This window comes from Nymphalis io, chromosome 14 (genome assembly GCF_905147045.1).
Source record: "Nymphalis io chromosome 14, ilAglIoxx1.1, whole genome shotgun sequence".
NCBI classification, from domain to species: domain Eukaryota; kingdom Metazoa; phylum Arthropoda; class Insecta; order Lepidoptera; family Nymphalidae; genus Nymphalis; species Nymphalis io.
The window spans coordinates 3,002,717-3,021,957 of record NC_065901.1 but is presented as its reverse complement, the minus strand read 5'-3'; the positions used below and the strand labels follow the sequence as shown (position 1 = coordinate 3,021,957).

At 31.8% G+C, this 19,241-nt stretch overlaps 1 protein-coding gene across 2 annotated transcripts; it reads left to right on the top strand.

Moving 5' to 3' along the window:
* The first annotated feature begins 1,365 nt into the window (after positions 1-1,365).
* LOC126773407 (clavesin-2-like) lies at positions 1,366-18,335 on the top strand. 2 transcript variants are annotated; one of them, XM_050494350.1, is made up of 6 exons: positions 1,366-1,685; positions 6,913-7,083; positions 7,578-7,672; positions 11,820-11,964; positions 17,173-17,366; positions 17,768-18,335. In XM_050494350.1, exons 2-6 carry the CDS (start codon positions 6,936-6,938, stop codon positions 18,065-18,067), a joined length of 882 nt encoding a protein of 293 aa, XP_050350307.1. In that variant the 5' UTR covers positions 1,366-1,685; positions 6,913-6,935; the 3' UTR covers positions 18,068-18,335. The 2 variants fall into 2 exon arrangements, with proteins under 2 accessions (XP_050350307.1, XP_050350306.1); XM_050494349.1 differs by lacking the exon at positions 1,366-1,685 and adding an exon at positions 3,230-3,275.
* The last annotated feature ends 906 nt before the right edge of the window (positions 18,336-19,241 follow it).

Below are 19,241 nucleotides of genomic sequence, written 5' to 3'. Positions count from 1 at the left end.
CTGTTTAAATATTCAACATTTAAATTGTTCAAATTGACATGACTTGAGTTACGGTTATTAAACGTAAATATGGAGGAGGTGATATGTTTTATGCAGGTTCTTTTTATGTATCACATATCGACTAACTTATTGAGGTTAGGTCCTGTGGAGCTCGTTATAAACTTATTTCTTTTGGGGATCTACCACAAGTTAATATCTACCATATATTAATCATTCACCATGGTAAAATATATCAAAAACGGAAAATAAATTTCAATATTTTTTTTTTGCACGGTAACATTGTCAAATTTTTGTAAAAACTCATTATCGTTCGCCCATTTCCCGCATTAAATCTTATGAAAATTAATACTAAATACGTGTTTAAACTTTTTTGGCAAATTAACGTTTGTTTAATTAACATATTGTATAATTTTTATAATTACATAAAAATTTAGGTATTACGATCATTGTGTCTTATTAACATATAACTAATGATATTCCATTTTTAAAATATTTTTAATGTAAATTACTTAATAAGTAAAGCATAATTACATTTGACTTTGACTTTTTCAGTTATTAATTAAAACCACTACTTAAAAAATCTAATTAAAGGAAGAAGACCCAACAATTAAAACAATTGAAATATTCTTTTGGATCTTTTTTTAATAAATAGAGGACAAATTTTTTTCGAATGGAAAATATTAATACAAATAAAGTGCAGCAAGAAGTTAAATACCAGGCGAGCATAAAATCAACCGGTTGTATCTAAAGGTTCAAGTCAAGGCGAGCACTGGCGACCTCGTGTCGAGCCGATATTATAAAATCTTACACAACTGTTGCTCGATGACAGCACAGGTATGTCTCTGTTTCGGTACAGGTAATTTAGTAAACTAAATATATTTGAAATGGATTTGATATTTCTCCATCAGATAACTCTTATAAAACTAAGTAATTAAGCTATTATAGTTAAAAGAGCTTTCGTGTCTAATTTACAATCACTAATTATAATTTAAATAAAATGCCAAAAATGAAGTTCGCTTGCTTATGGAATTTATATTCATATGTATTTATGTGTTTGTTAAAGAAGATATCGAAAGGTAAACGCCTTCATAATTTATTAGTCAATTAGGTTAATTGTAATTATTATTTGTATAAAATTTTAATTTACGATTAAATAAAATTGTTAACGTTATAATTAATAAATAATTAAGTATATTGACATTTTAAATTTGTTTCTTAAAAAACATTGTAATGACTAGGACTAACTAACAGTGGGTATATGGCCCATTCTATATATAAACTTTCAATATCATTGTTGCGTCATTAGTTGGTATGCAATTTTAAACGATGCATGACAGTATTGTTCTGAAAAGCATCAAATGCAAACGTGTTAAATTACTGGATATATTGATAAATAACTGATAAAAATTGTTCTAAATTTGAATCGTTTCTTTCTTTATCTCGTTTCCTAAGTGGTTTTAGCGAATCAAATGCGTGCCGTATCTGACATGGGTGTATGCGATTAGACGGACTTTATTTTTATATGGTCGTTTGTGGCGCGTGGTGTTGTGATTTGTGATAATGTATTGTTGATGTGGTTCTATTGAAATAATTTTAGTTTGGCTGTTCTTTTTATAACTTTATGATTGTTGGTGTCAAAAATATAACAATATTTTTAAATATTTATCGCTGGTTTTTTATTGCATGTAAGTAAGAGATTTTGAATAATATCAGTTATCCATTTATGTACAGGTCTATAAGTGAGTAAAAAGACTTTGAAAGGTGTTTGCATTTGCAAAAAAAAAATTGTAATACGTTTTTAAGTACCTACAAAACGGAGCAATATTTTTTTAAATATAAACAAATTACTTGATACTTTATATTAGTTTGTAACTTCTGTTGTGTTGTTATATGATTACTTCCTATTTTTTATGGGTTACTTTCAAATAGATTAACGTAGAATCGGCTTACCTACCCTATTAATCTCCAGAAATACATCAAATAAAAAAATTCTCGTTATTGAAATACACTTTTTATTAATTAAATTTTACTCGCCTAGTCTTTTTATTTGTATTAATTTATAAATAATAATCATCTGTTAATTGTTATTTTTATATTTATTTTCTACGTTATGAACTACGACGTCAGTTGTTTTAGGAAAGACTATCCGATACGTTTATGCTTATATTATCTTTAATAGGTGATCTAAGATGTTATTTGACGTAATACTCGTTTTTACTAGCAGAGCTAAGGTCTGGCAACATATGCCAATAAATTGGATGAAGATGAAAAACAGATTTTAAAATACTCTTTTTATATTAAAATGCACAATTATGTATCAATTCCTTACTTCTGCTAGACGAGGATTCCCGAAAACTTAAATATTTTAGTCATATTTAAATATTTCACTTACAATAATTACGTATTTATATAAAATATACTTTAGAAAAAATCAACAAAACAAAATTCTTTGTCTTTGAATGAATACCATGTATCGGAATATATATTACATCATATGAAAAAGGATATCCGAGTGCAAAGAACTTTTCATCTTATAAACAAGATTTTATATGTATGTATCTATATCGTGAAGCTCATGAGAATAAATTATATGAATTGTACTAGTGTAGCCACTCAATTTAAAAAAAAAAAACAAACTTTATTTATTTATTTAACAATATATCATATAATACTCAAATAACAATTAAATGATGGCACTACAAACACCATGAAAGAATTAAAGCCGCTTCCAGATTTTGATATTTGATTCGCCGCGATTGAAATTCCTATTAATTTAATACATTTCATGGGCTAGTAATATTAATATATAGATGTTGTTTGATATTTAGATAAACAAAAACAAACAGCTGTGTTCTAGGCGTTTATTTTTTTACACTTATTTTTTTGTGACAAACGACGCCAAAGAATATTTAATAAAATTCGTTTTTTCATAAAGAAATGTCTTTCACGAAGAAATGACGTGACAAAAGGAATTCATGTCATGATAGTTATCATTAATATTCATAAAAATGAAAAAAATATCCGTTTATATTATTGGGAGAAAAATAGAATTAAATTTGGACCAAGTTTCTAGCTACAGATTAAAACATGTTTTTAAGTATTTATTGAATAATAATTACTACTATTTGTTAGGTTAAAAGTGTATAGTTGAGATTTGTCTATGGTTTCATCTCAATGTCCTTGATTTGACATTTAATTTAATCTGATTTTTTTGGTAGTATTTGAGAGAAGGCCAGAAAGCTATATATGTGTATCGTCTATGCCGAACATAACAGGTAATATTATAATCATGTATATAAGACTAAAGACTTAAATTGGTAATAATACAATGTTAAATAATAGTATATAAGTATGTAATAAAGAATATTGCTCTTTATATGAACTATAACAATAATTTAATAATTATTCCTACTTGTGCCTTTAATACGTATCCCATAATTACGTCACAATATATATTATATTTCCTTATTTGATAAAATTGAATAAGTTAATGATTTTAACCATAATCAAAAATATTTCGTTCTCTTTTACCATATTTACATTCGATCCACACTATGTATATATTAACGACTTATTTATAAATTAACGTATAATATTACGGGAATCAGTAAATCATTTACAAAAGCGTATTAAAAACCTCAAAAGTTCCTTTAAAGCCTCACCAGACACGCACGTTTTACAAATTATTTATATCCGCTTCGTACGAAATTTTTATCAAAATCGGTTTAGTGGTTTAGCCGTGAAAGCGTAACAGACATACCAATAAACAGAGTTACTTTCGCTATTTCGGTTGTATTGTGGTTTGTGGTGGCTGTGTTATGGTAAAATTACCATAATAACGTACATATTAAGGTCGGCCATCGACATACAAACATCCTTCTTATTAGCATACTATCTAATTGTACAACAGTTTAGATAAATAATGCTTAACATCATATCTTCGAAAACAATGCGGGTAATAAATTAAATCAAAATTCTTTATTCAATATAGAAGCATTATACGTGTTTCTCGATCGCCTGGGCTGTGATTGGAGAGGGTGTGCTTTTTGTATTTTCAAAAAGTTTTTCTTTGTTTTTATTCAAGAGAATATTCTTTCTCAGCATTTTCAATAAATGTAAACCTAACTTTTTACGTTACACCATTAAATATCACACTGCTCGGCTAAGGCCTATGAGGAAGTTCGGAGCTTATTCCACCAAAATTTCCTGTACGATGCCTATTGGTATACACATGTAGCAGAAAATCTGACACCTGCTATTTTCACGATGTTTTCCTTCACCAAGCAACATAATTTATTGGTGCTTGTCTGAATTTGAACCCACAATCTTACTAATACAAGCTATCAATTTTGAATCTGTTTCGACTTTAATAATATATAATAATATTAATTATAATAAAAACATAATATGAACATTACTATTACTGAAATAAAAATTAAATATACTTATATAATTAAACTACAAACATTTATAATTTATATTATTAGCATAAATAAGGAAATAGTCTCCTATTATATCATTAAGTCTACATGGGGGTGAGGACATGTTTTTAAGTTTAAAGTCCAAGTTCCTAATGAAACAATTCCATTAATACATAAACGAATAACAAATATTTAAACCGTGTCATCTTGAAACATTTGCTCAAATAATATTTGCCGTAATCATTTCGCGCTTATTATGTATATGCTATGAAGAATATTTAATTTGCAACGATTGTGTTTCATGGCTTCGTCCGTCTGTTCGTTGTGCGATTCGGTGTGCAGAATGCAATATATAAGCATTTATATTAATTTTTTTAAAGGTTCCGTAATTATATAATAGAATGCCTAAGTTGGTATGGCATTAAGGCTATAAGTACCCATATAAAATACTTTTCTATACCCTTAAATGTTTCAAAATCGTATATAAATATATGGTGCTGTTAATATTGGAAATTCATTCTGGAGTATTTATTTTTTCATTTTATTTACTGATAATGGGAAACGTATAATAATACTTATTTTCGCTCACAGCTTTGCTCTCGTGTAAAAGTAGCTTAATTCGTTCCTTGGGGCTAAAGCTTTCTTCATAGCTAATTTCATCAAAATCCGTTCAGTGGAATAGCCATTAAGAACAAACAGATTATAATATTAGTATAGACAACAATTACATTATAAAAGTAAGGAGAAAACTCCACGATGAGGTATCGATTTGATAATTTTATGCAAATATAATAATCACAACGGTTTGGAACCCTTAGTGTAGATGCAACGTGTGTTTTTCTAGTCAATGTCGTCATCATAATTTTTCATCCATTTTTTCTGTTTTTTTTTTCTGCTAAGCTGACTTGTATGGTCTCAGCGAATGATTAGCTTTATGTTACTCCGCCGAAACCACATCTTCTCCTAGCAATCTATAAAAACGCAAACCATTGACCTACGACATTATGCAGTTACAACCTAATTCTTACCTCCAATTTCTTAAAATATTAAAATTAAAAAGTATTTTTAATTAATAGACAGGCAAATGGTAGTCAGTGGTCACCACCGCCTATAGACAATGACATTAGGAAGTAGTAGTGTAGTAGTACACTGACACATTTACCTTCACCCTGGGACATAACAATACAAAGTATTGCTTGCCTGGCAGTAGAATATTTAATGAATGATACCTGTCCAGGCGGGTTTGCAGAAAACCCTACCATGAGAAAAAAACGACACAAACAAAGGAGCATCTAAAACGTTGGTCAAAGTCAAATCAATAAATTTGGTTTTAAACTAAACGATCAATGGTCGTACATTGCGTCATCGACTGCCACCTACCAATGAGCATCGAGAGAGAGAGAGAGAGAGAGAGAGAGAGAGAGAGAGAGAGAGTTAATTGAACTACAATATTTATTTTTATTAAATAGCTTTTTTATAATTGATAGTTACAAGCTAAAGTATTTATTTATATTTATGTACAGATATTTTTATAAAATACAAAATGAGCTGGCGCTTATTTAGGCCAAAGGCTGAATCTAGCGGTGCAGAGAGGCATTAGTATACCCAGCGTCTTAGGTACAATGCCACAGGACAATCTTTTAGATAGCGTGCTTTTGCTATAATTTTTAATTAAATAATTAACTAATAAATGAAAAGCTACAAATGTCGTACTGGTAATAAAGTCGCAACAAAAACCAGTCATTCAGAATAGCATATAAAGCATTGAATTAACATAAAATTATGTTTAAGGTTATTTAAGAGGTTATTTACGAGTCCCAAAGCGAGTATTTCGACCCTGCCCTAGTTTTTTTCTTAGATTTTTCACCGTATCAATAAATAGCCCTGAAGGTAACCAAAGTGAAAGGAAATTATATTGCATCCAAAAACAAAAAAAGATGAAAAATATAAGAGGCGTTGTAGTTCTAACGGTTTTTCTTCTAGAAGAGTGAAGTTCTCAGGCGTAATGTGTCCTGCGTAGTTGAATAATCTCTGTTGATATTGATTGCTAGAGGGCGATATTGATTGCTAGATGGCGCTAGTCCTTGCCAAAAATATTTATTTTTATTTAATTTTATTTTATTTGTATTTGTAAATAACGTAGTGCTTTTTGCTATTATAATAATTTTTTTTAGCACACAAACATATAACGTAAGTTGACATATGGATTACAAACTGTTAAACTTATGTACTAAGACAATAAAATTTTGGTTTTACTTTATTCGGTGACTGGAACTCTAGATCCTTTTGTTATCCTATTTGGATAAAACTATAAGCCTCGGTGAAAACGCCTATTGTTTACTTGCCGCCTCGAGAATAATGTACTGTTACAATGGTGTAATGTACAAATATATATCCATTTGTAAATGGAATTCAAGAAAAAATTATGTAAAAAAAATTATTTTTTAGTATTAAACATATTTTTAAATGACAAAAATAAAATATTTTATAGGACAAGAACACCAGGATATCAGAATGTACGAATGTTTTCTCGAGATAGCGTTCGAAGCGGAATTAAACACTAAAGAGGATCCAGAGCTGTTGGCTGTGGCACCTGAAATATGCAACGAGAATCCAGCTACCAGGGCGACAGCCATCACAGAGTTGAGAAAAATGATATTTGGTAAGACCTTAATGTACTATGACGTCTAAGTATTTCTTGAACGTTACGAAATAAATCTAGGATTTTTTTGTCTGTTTGTTGACAATAATTGTGAAGTGAAAGTTTATTGAGCGTGCTAAAAGTAAATTTAAAGGTCGAATCGATTGCAACTAAAATGCACACGTAATTCTATGTTTAAACGCTTTAATAGATACTATATTAAAACTAGGAAATCTTCACTAACAGAAAGATATAAAAAATAGTTTAGTCAAATCTATATCTGTTAACCTTTTACTTCACCGAGGTATATTGTAAATTTAGCTATTGTTTACTTGAACTATTTTAATTCATTTCATTTGAAAAAGTTTTTTTGCCGTTAAAGATTGTTAACATGTTCAATAATATCACTACATATTTATTTTCAACTATACAAAATAAATAAAGAGATTGTTTTGTTAATATTATTCAAGGATCGAATAAAAATTAAATGTACAAAATAATAAAAATATTTTCAGAACGCGGAGAATGCAAACCACACCGGACAGATGACGCATTTCTCTTGAGATATCTTCGAGCAAGAAACTTTATTGTCCCGCGCGCACATAAACTTGTACGTCCATATTATATTAATTTATATTATCGACTTAAATAATAAACGACTCATGGAAGAGGATTGCAATAATCGTCATATTTTTCAAGTTATATACATTATATTTCGAGACTATTGTTCAAGCTTATTATGATTTTCAATTTTATTCTAACTAAACAATCCACTAGTATGGATGTATCTTTGTTTGTTGTTTCTTTCACGCAAAAACTATTGAACTGATTTAAATGAAATTTCGAAAAGAAATAGCTTATATTCTAACATAATACATAAACTACCTACCTGTACCCCTTTCCTCATACGCGGGTATAACCGCGGGCGGAAGCTAACCATTGATAATACAACGTGCGTACGTTATGGTATTAATCTGAATGTCATCAATATTTGATTTACATGATAAAAAGTAGGCTTATAGCGTGAGGATATTCCAATTAATAATTTTGACAAAAATTATGAATTTGGTTTAGTTATAAAGTTGGTTTAGTAAAAAAAGTTGGTTTAGTTATACCGTTATTATATAATAGACAACAATATCTCAGGTCTGTTTAGGTCAGGTCAAGTTAGGTCTGGTCAAATTTTAATATTCATTATTTTAAATATTCTTAGATATTTTCCGAATAACAAAGTTAGAAGACATTTTTTGTTAACCGGATATGCGTAACGTTACTGTGACTGATTCATGCATAACGGTTCATACAGTGTTAGGCATAAAACGAGCAAAAGTTTCGTCGTTCGTTCAACTTGCTGCTTCTTACTGTAACATGATGATTATAGATACAAAGATTTATTTATTTAGTTCGCTATGAGAACAATTGAAATTACAACACTAGGAACAACAACTTGAATAACTTCGTAATTATTTTTATTCAACTATGGAATATTTTTATTATAGAACATACTCTTTTAAATTACATAAGATACTATTTTATTTTACAACACACACACACATATGTAAAAAAGAAATATGGAAGTACTGATCAAAGAATCTATGTTTGATTATGTTACATTCATAAAATGTATGTTGTCGAGGTCTTTACCATTTTTAAGTTATACAGACCGAATACATTAATTTATATCAAAGCGACCAATATGACTCCGAAATATCTTAAAAAAACACACACTCGTATTAGAAATCCTGTATTTAAAAAACTATAAGCTGTATGTAAGTTTAAGTGAAAGTTACATAGCGGTCGGTTAATTTAAGCATTAATCTAGATTAAAAAAGATACAAACAAACGAAACTAGTATTCTTTTAATATTTCTATGACACTACGTCATGACCGATGTTGACCACGAACGCCATGCTCAAAATAGTCAACTGCGCAGGAGTTACACGCATCATGTGACAATGTCTTCAAATTATATTAATTATTTGTATATCTTTTCTTACGTTCTTTGGTTCCATCCGGTAGGTAGGTATGTAATAAATAATTATATTTTGTTTTTTACAAAATTAAAAGCGAATGCATTTGTAAGAATTTAAATGTGTTTTAACTACAACTAACTATTTTTGACGCAATTTCAAACGTTTGGAAAATTAACTCTAAAATTTAATTTTTCGAGTATTTTGTAGTTGAAAAACTTCTGAGATTAACATGTTTTGTGCAAAACGACCAATGATGCACATTGGCCTCGTGAATCTGAACAATTTTCTCTTCGAAAGAATGAATAGAATTCTCATCTTGTTGAAGCTCCTCTCCTATGGTAGCCGTGAGATTAAAACTCGGTCTAAATCCTGTTTATGTTATAATTATTTTTACATACTTAGTTAATGTTTAGAACTTGTCAGTATTGGTCACTGATAGACGATTTGAATACAATGCTCATCGTAAGCTAATGTAACTGATAGCATACACTTATAAATTATATTGTATCATAATTTTTTTTATATAATGCATTCTACAATTCATGGCCGTTTTTTGACTGCCTCGTTGGTCTATTGGTTATAATGCCGAAATGTAGGTATAAGGCCGCTGACCCGGAGGTCCTGGGTTCAATTCCCAGGTCGGGCCAATAAAAAGTTATTGGGTTTTTCTGTCAGGAAATTATCAGTAGCAGCCCGGAGTCTGGAAGTTGGAAGTGTGTACGCTCCCGTGCCTCGGAAAGCACGTAAAGCTGTTGGTCCTGCGCCTGAACTCTTTCCTTTGGTCGTGTCAGATTGCCAGTCCGTCGAATTATAAGAGCTAGGGAATAAAGAGTGCACCTGTGTTTGCGCACACACTTGTGTCCTAAAATATTTCCTGCGCAGTTGGATAATCTCTCTTGAGAATGGCCGAAATCGGTCTGGAGGATATTATTATTTCTCAATTAACGGATAATATAATACAAATTTTTTTTTTATATATGGCTTAGAAAACCTCGTTTAACCATATAAACTTACCCGCTTTATAATATTTATATTTTTGAAGTCTAAAATATGACGTAAATATGATTCCAATTCAAAACAAGCCATAGCAAAGTCGTTTAGAGTCTTTATGACTTTGCATGACATAACCTGTTTTATACGCCTACATATATAATTCGTGTCTTTCATGTTATTTTAATAGCCGTATTATTATGCTTAAATAAATAAAGAATTTTCTTAATAATAAATATTATCTGTTAACAATTTTAATGCAAAAATTATAAAATAAATCAATAATTCGAATACGGCGCAAACACCAGTAATAACCCGTTTCGAAATAAATTATTTACTTCAAATCAAAGCTCAGGATTCAAGATATTCAATTTAAACAGATATTAAAGGGTAAACTTAAATCATAAGATACATTTTATTTATTGTCTGGTATTACCAGTGAGTGGGCTTTGCGCAACCGCGACCGTGGGTACCATGGTTCTATTATTCTACCTACTATGTAGTTAAAAGGATGAAAGAGCTCATTAAAGGCACAACGAGCATAACACCCATGATCTCAAGATTTAAGGCGATGATGTAACCGTAACCGTAACAGCCTGTGAATGTCCCACGCTGGGCTAAAGGCCTCCTCTCCTCTTTTTGAGGAGAAGGTTTGGAGCTTATTCCACCACGCTGCTCCAATGCGGGTTGGCGATGATGTAAGATTAATTTATATTTCTTGTAGTGCTAATGTCACGAGGCGGTGACGATATCTTATTATCAAGTGACCTACTTGGTTACTTTGGTTAGTTCCATCAGAGTGTAACCAAATTTTTGTTGTATGGCGGGTACTGTTTTTTCGCTTGTTACGTACGTGTCAAACCATGTTGTGTAATGTGAATCAATGGTGCATATCAAAATTAAGTTTTTAATGATTGTTAGTTTGACAGACAAGTGGTCCAGCTAATGGTAAGTGGTCACCGCCGCCCATAGACTTTGGCATGTGTCTGTATTTATAACCGGCTCTTTTTCAAACCGGAATACAATACAACAATACTACTTTTATTTCGACTCTGTGACATATTTTTTAACATTGAGTTTGCGTTTTAAATTTGTTAACGCAGGCTTGTAATAACAAGTCAAGATGGCCCAGTGGTAAGAACGCGTGAATTTTAACCGATGATCGTAGGTTCAAAGCCGGGTAAGCACCACTGAATTTTCAAACTGATAACGCCAGAAAAATTTCATAATGACGTTATAGAATTTGCATTTCATATTTCGAACTGTTTCTATGTTTTCGTCTAAAAGTAATTAAGCTAGGAGGCAAAGTATATATACTATACCTAATACAGCATTTATATGAAGCGGTGGCAATCTGACCTCTATTGTTCCTTTATCGGTAGAACATGTTATATATTAGATTATAATAATTTTCCTAATATGATACCACCACCACCACTACTGACACAAAAACAAAGAGTTCAGGCGTGGGACCAACGTCTTTACGTGCTTTCTGAGGCACGGGATTATAAGCAATTCTAACTTTCAGACTCCGGTTTGTTACTTAGAATCTTCGACAAAACAACACATTAACTTTTAATTGACTCAACCCGGAGTTTGAACCCAGGACGTCAGGATCTGCTGCACTTGATCTAGATCCACTAGATCAACATTCAATCAATAAAAAAAGTTATTGAATTTTTCTATAAGCATTTGTATAATTAATACGTTCTGATCGTAAATCAAATCTGTGAAATTTCGTTTGGAAAAACAAATTTCATGCTTACAAAGATGTTTCTCTCATATTGCTCTCAGCTAGTCAGATACTGCTCATTCCGGGAAGAGTACCCGCATCTGTACAAGGGTGTAGATTTGTGGAGCCTCATGAAGGTGAAGGATGCCTACGAAGGTACTTTGCTCGACAGGCCGGACGTTGGTAGACTGTCGATATTCAGATTTGGTAAGTAATCAACATTAATAATTAACGATAGTGAGTTACAACTATGGTATATTGTATATCGTCATAAGGCCGAGGTGACCCAGTGGTTAGAACACATGAATCTTTAAAGAAAATTGTGGATGATAGCCCAAACAAGACATTTATAATTCTTCCTAATATTATTTCCCTAGTTATGTTTAATTTATCTTGTTCTCGGCGGTGATGGAAAACATGTTTAGGAAATCTGTATATGTCGCTTTTAAACATGACCACCTGCCACTCGCAAACCTGTATTGGATCAGCTTGGTTAATTTAGCGTGAAAACTTCTTCTTAAAAGAAAAATATGCTTAACGCCGCAGTGGGACGCTTATAAGTTTTTTATACATAACTTAGCCGAACTATGGGCCAGAGTAAAATATGTATTGCTTGTCAGTATATGGAGAAATATAAAGTGGCATAAGTTAGTTCATCATCTATATTAGTATTTTTTGTTCCGATTTGTGTTATATACTAATAACCCATATATCAATAACAATATCGTTCATCGCTAGTGTAGGACAGATTTAAATACCATATTGTAGAAATGAAATATTTTTGAGTTTTTCCGTCAAAGTATTCGAAGTAAGTACATAATAGTCCGGAGTTACGAATTTTATGGTCCCATTTCTTGGGACGTGCTTCGCCGAAACGTGTCGGATTGCTGTCCCATCGGACTATAATACTGAGGGAATATAGAGTGCATCTGTCATGCACACTTGTTCAATTATATATAATATGTCCTACATTATTTGGCGAAACCTTAAGACTGGGTAGGGTGAGTTCAATCACAATAAAGCATATTGTAAAGAAGTATATAGTTACATAGGTTTTCATGCTAAGTCATGCTGTATCGCGAGTATTGATATAATAGCTGAAGTAGAATAAACACTATGAACTATATCCATTTGATTGACATATATTTGATAATTCTAACAATACACAAACAGGCCGGAACGTTAGATGATAATTATACTGATTGATTTGGTAAAGCGTTGTCTACACAGTCCGATTTGATGCTACGACGTTACGTTAACGATGTCGCATCGTGCCACGTCACAACGTTGTAACTTGTTTATGTGTTTGTTGTTGTTGCCTTACGCCTGAACCATGGCTTAAATATTATTTTATATTATATAATTATACTCACACAAACACAAGTACATTATTTTTATATGAAACACGTTTAGACAACATTTGAAAAAAGGACGGAAGGAAGAATTGATAGAGTACAGAGATAAATAGTACTTAAAAAACCTATTTTTATAGAATAGGAAGGCGGACGAGCGTATGGGCCACCTGATGCTAAGTGGTCCCCAAACGCCCTTAGACATTGGCATTGTAAGAAATATTAACCATCGCTTACATCACCAATCCGCCACCTTGGGAACTAAGATGTTATGTCCCTTGTGCCTGTAATTACACTGGCTCACTCACCCTTCAAACCGGAACACAACAATACCAAGTACTGATGTTTTGCGGTAGAATATCTGATGAGTGGGTGGTACCTACCCAGACGAGCTTGCACAACGCTCTACCACCAGTAAATTATATTTCTTATGCATTATATTTCTTATGCAGTATATATTAATAATGTTAATATCACAGTTTTAAGTTTTTATTTATTTTTAAGTTTTTATGTACAGACATTTTTATAAAATTTAAAATAAAAAGAACAAAATACACATTACAAATTTAAAGCAAAAACACGGCGTCTAAAAGATTGTCCTGTGGCATTGTACCCAAGACGCTGGCACTATTGCTCCTCTACTAGACTCAGCCTTTGGGCTAAATAAGTGCCACCTCTTGGGTCACCAGAAGTGTGGACCAGTTTCTTAGAAATATATTTTATGATTATTTTTTTATCGGACGACCATGGATCCAATGTTTCAAAACCCAGCCGCGCAAATTCATATTCGTTGGATAAAAGTGAATATTTGCGGCGCTTGAGTATTTGAGCAGCTTCAGCGGCTGCACTGGCTTTACGAGACGTATTCTTGATATGAGATACTGACAGCGTATCTACGCAAGTTGCATCCCACACAAGAACACGTCCCATCGACCATGGCACTAATGTCGCTCTATTGGGCTCTTGCCATTATCTCTGCATAGACCATTCGGTTCCAAAATAGCAGGAATCGATGCTATGGCAAAAACCCAACGAAGTACGTCATTAAGAGATTCATGGCGATATGTACGGCCAGCGCTTATGCGGCAGCTAAGTCCACTGCGTGCGAAATGATTCACCTGGGTACCACAGGTACATGTGTGAGGCTCTGTTTTAAGTTATTTAATTAAATTTTCAAATGTCCCAGAAACTCACTAACGCTGAACGAACGGGATCCTTATAAAAACAAATTCTAAAAGCCTAAAAAAATATTTCACTCTAAAATTCGTTAAAAAGTTCATTTACCTCTACCGTTTGAATTGTTAAATAAAAACAAAAAGTTTTTGAAGCCTTACTTAAACCGACCCCCTAAAACTTCCAATGTCATTATGAATTATGAAATACATCGATGGCAGTGACGATATATAAACAACTTTATTGTAAACAATATTATTTCAAAAATAAATATTAACGTGTTGTAATTTAAGTTTTTCAATGGTTCGCTTTTTGCGTTCCATATTCAAACGTACTAACTTCAATTGCATGATTGAAAAACAAGTTACAGTATGTCATATAGAAAAAAATACTATGTTCATAAACTATGCATAAAAATGAAATTTTAACTAAATTTAAATTTATAAATATTTCTATTATTTATGCACGATTAAACATATGTAAAAATAATTTAAAAGATAAATGCTTCTTGCTGCTTACTTCCAAATATTCTTAGTCGATTAGAATGAACTTATATAACAACCTGCTTATTACAGCCTGCTACGATATATTATATGACGAAATAAGCTTTTATGATAAATTGTTTGTTATCTCTTACTTCAATGAAGAATAATTTCGTATTGTTTTGACATGATTTTAATAAACTAAAACTGAATCAAAATTCAATTACTTGATCGATTAATCGAAGTTCGTCAGAAGCACTCAATACATAATTATACCATCTTATTATACTTATAGGAAAACATTTACACAAGTAAACAATCTAACTTAGAAAAGCGTGTTTCCACGCATCCAATTAATTCCAAGTAGTTTCAGTGTTCCGTAGTATGCAAATCGGAAACAATAACCAAACGGCAAATGGTGTACCGACCAGGAGACCTACTTAAAGTTTCTGCTTTTCAATTTCCTTCTATTTTCAACTTATAATGACACTTAATATAAATACTAACAAATTTTCACTCATTGTTGCACTATTCATTATATAAAGTATTAGTTTATCTCCAATGTCCAATTTTTTTTTATTAGTATTATCTATTAACGCGCTTTGGGGTAAGATCAAATCGTATACCGCGACGGCAAACGGTAATCGGCCCTTGTGTGCGCATGGCGAGCATGCTATATAAGTATATAGTATGCTATATATTATTACAATAATAAGAAAAATATATTTCATTAACGAAACTCTAGTTTTATTTATATTACTCTAAATTTATTGTTTATGTTTAATTATAAATCATTTTAACGACCATAATATTGATGTTACATCAGTCAGGCGCCCGGTGATGGCCACTTATTATTACAACGCTCATAATTCTAATACGTAAGTATTAACAATAACTAATTGTTATTGTTAATACTTACGTATTTAACAATATATATTAACAATAACTAGCTGTTACTGCAATTAGTTATTGTTAATACTTACGTATTAACAATAACTAATTGCAGTAACAGCCTATGAATGTCCTACCGCTGGGTTTAGGCCTCCTCTCCCTTTTTGAGGAGAAAGTATGGAGCTTATTCCACCACGCTGCTCCAATGCGGGTTGGTGGAATTCACATGTGGTAAAATTTCAGTGAAATTAGACACATGCAGGTTTCCTCAAGATGTTTTCCTTCACCGTCAAGCACGAGATGAATAATAATCACAAATCAAGCACATGAAATTTAAGTAGTGCTTGCTCGGGTTTGAACCCACGATAATCGGTTAAGATTCACGCGTTCTTACCACTGAGCCATCTCGGTGTCTACTATCTATAATAATTTATTAATTATTCAAAATTTCAATTGAATCGGATAATTAGTAGTAAAGTATAGTACATGAAACATTAATATTTGTAGGTTTTTAGGTTATTGTAATATTTACACATTTTAATTAACTTAAATATTTGATGTGTAATTGTTAGTTAACAAAAAACTTTTTCACATATTGGCGTAATAAGTAATACCTCCAAAAATTAATATCGTATATTAAAACGCTTATTTACATATTATTATTATGTAGTACGAATGTTGAATTAGAACAAAATTATTCATAGACTAGTCTATATAAATAGTTATTACAGTATATTAATAAGATCAGGATCAGTATTTTCTTAAAGACGAAATAGCAATTAAATCTTTAAGTTCAGTATTTATTATAAAAGGAGAATAATTAAAATCATTTTATTCGAAAGGTACTGGAAGTTGTGCACAAATTAATTAATTTAATTTCATCCCAAAATCATCGCTAGATCATTATATTTACCTTATATTTAATATAAGTGTAGTCACGATACAACAACATACGTGACATTTTTTATCAGAAAATTCTCGAAACATTCTCGTCTTTTATTTCCGGTTTCCGATACTTGTTCGACGACAACATCCGCAATACTAAGGTGCTATAACAAGATTTAAAATGTTAAAATTGATCAAATCTATTATTTTTATTATTATTATTAAAAAATCTAAAATCCCTGTCATATCTCAGCCAAGGACATTCATCTACAAGGGTGCGAAAGTGGAATAGGATATGTACTATCAATTTGGTAACCCGAGTATGCGACCCACCCGGCTAGAAATTAAGAACGAGGTCTACCCCATACTGACAGCCAATATCGTAACTCCGAGCTGCTACGTCGAATTTCTTGACAAAAAAAACACGTTTGACTTTTTTACAAGCCTCATCCAGGAGTATACATACACTGTATAAGTTAGTCACTAGACCGGAAGCTGTAAAAGCAACTGTTAAGAACAGCAGAATAATAAAAATAAAGAACGAACGAATACAGCCTGATCTCATTAGTTAGTACTACTTCATTACCTTAATTTATTTAAAAGGATAAAATATTTTCCCACACTTCTTTTAGGAACATGGGATCCCAGTGACTTCAGTGTGGAGGATTTAGTGCGAGCAGGAATGGCGATAACGGAGATCGGTATACGGCAACCAAAGATTCAGGTCCTCGGTGGAACAGTCATCGTTGATATGGAAGGATTGACACTGCGACACGTGGCGACTCTAACGCCAACCATAGCCTACCAGATCGTGTCCTTGATGGGGGTATGCTAAAATAATTATCACATTAATTATATACAAATACATATATAACTCACCTATAAAGGAGTGCATTTTTATCTATATTTTTATCATTGTAATATTTAAGTAATTTTTTTTCTATCTATTTAAATAAATATATTTTTTTTTTCATCGCTAAATTTGGTAAATTGGTAGGCATTCTCCATTGATGCGCTCCACAAGCGCACCGCGCTCCCGCTACTGCTCAAGTCCATTCTACTACGAAGGATTCATTGACGCTTATGGAATGTGCAATGTTTCATGATACGTGGCACCCCCTCCTCGAGCGCAGTTTGTTTGTGGGCACATCCATTAGAATAGCTACAGATGCAGGTGCGCGGAGATATTTGGTAGCGAGCCTTTACTTATAAGTACTATTTTTTCAGATGTCATGTCCAGCACGACTAAGGAGCTGCCACATCATTAATTACTCCTGGATACTAAACACATTCTTCTATTTATTCAAGAAGTTCATACCGCAGCAGGCATGGGACAAAATTTTCTTCCACGGTAGTGATTTGAAGTCACTCCATCAGCAGTTAGACCCTGCTTGCCTCCCAGCGAGGTACGGTGGCACGTGTCGAAACCATGTCTCCATTGGTAAATGGTTACAGAAGATTAAAAAATATCGTGATGAACAGTTTGATAAAGAAATGAAGGCTTTAGGTTATGTCATTAAGGAATAAAGTGTGGTTACACAAAGTTCCTTTGAAAAAATAAATGTGATAATACAATTTTAAGAATACTGTGTGCGTCATGATGTTATTAGAAAAATATTACGTATCTTTTATGTTAAGGTATAATAAGACTAAGCTGTGATTGTATTTAAGTGATTTTTACAAGCAGTTAATCCTAATCGATATAATATTACGGAATGGTTTTTAGTAGTGACAAATTTTGAGACATATAGTTTTAATTATTTTAATAAATGGAATAAATTATTTTTGTACTTTATCTGGTTTTTTGCATCACGGATCATATCTTCTATAATCATTTTTATACATCTACATCTTATCCCATATTTTATTCTAAGATAAAATTATTTAATTAGATTGAAGATAGAATAACTATCGCTAATTGCTATCCAGGAAATACAACGTTTGTGACTTATGTGATAGTAAGCGGTCACTTTTGCTCAGACATTGACGTTATATCGACACGATCCTCCGACCTGTGCCGAGAACGGTCGTCGCATTGGTTTTAGTGGGTAATAATCCCGCTTAAAATGAGGCGGGTACTTTTCTGTTTTAATATTATTACATAAATTGAAACTAGATATAAAGCAATGGGACTCATGTTTTTCCTTTTTCCAAGTTTTTTAGTTTTCATTCATAATTTTAACTTTGATTTTCTGTCATTCTAAGCAGACATAAACGTGACATGACATCACACATAAGGCATAATGATATAACATCACCTTTGATATGAAAAAAATAAAAATAGACAGTTGTCATTTAATATGCCTTAATTAATATTATATTAATTTTATATTGCCTTTTGCGCCATCTTAAACTTTGAGCTGTCTGCGTTTCAAATTTTCAATACGTTAACTTTATAGACTGGTATGAAACAATATTTGAAATCCTTCGATGACGTGTACACATACAGGGATCCACCTTGATTTGTAATCTTTAAATATTATGCCGAGATGATAGTTGATAAAAAAATAAAAGCGTTAAACATTAACGATATATAGTGACATTGTTAATTTATTCATGCGACATTGTAAATTTTTTTATGTTTATTAATTATTTCTAATGCAAGTTGGGCAGAGACCACTATCTTTCGGAGGAGACGACGTCGGCGTCGTCTCAGCCCTCACAGCCCCGACGCCCAGGGCTTAAAAGATGGGGCGTAACC

Bases quoted from the DNA above. Each gene is read 5' to 3' on its own strand.
- LOC126773407 (XM_050494349.1), top strand. The intron at 7,084-7,577 runs GTAAGACCTTAA...AAATATTTTCAG, and splicing joins GTTGAGAAAAATGATATTTG to AACGCGGAGAATGCAAACCA. The intron at 17,367-17,767 runs GTATGCTAAAAT...CTATTTTTTCAG, and splicing joins AGATCGTGTCCTTGATGGGG to ATGTCATGTCCAGCACGACT.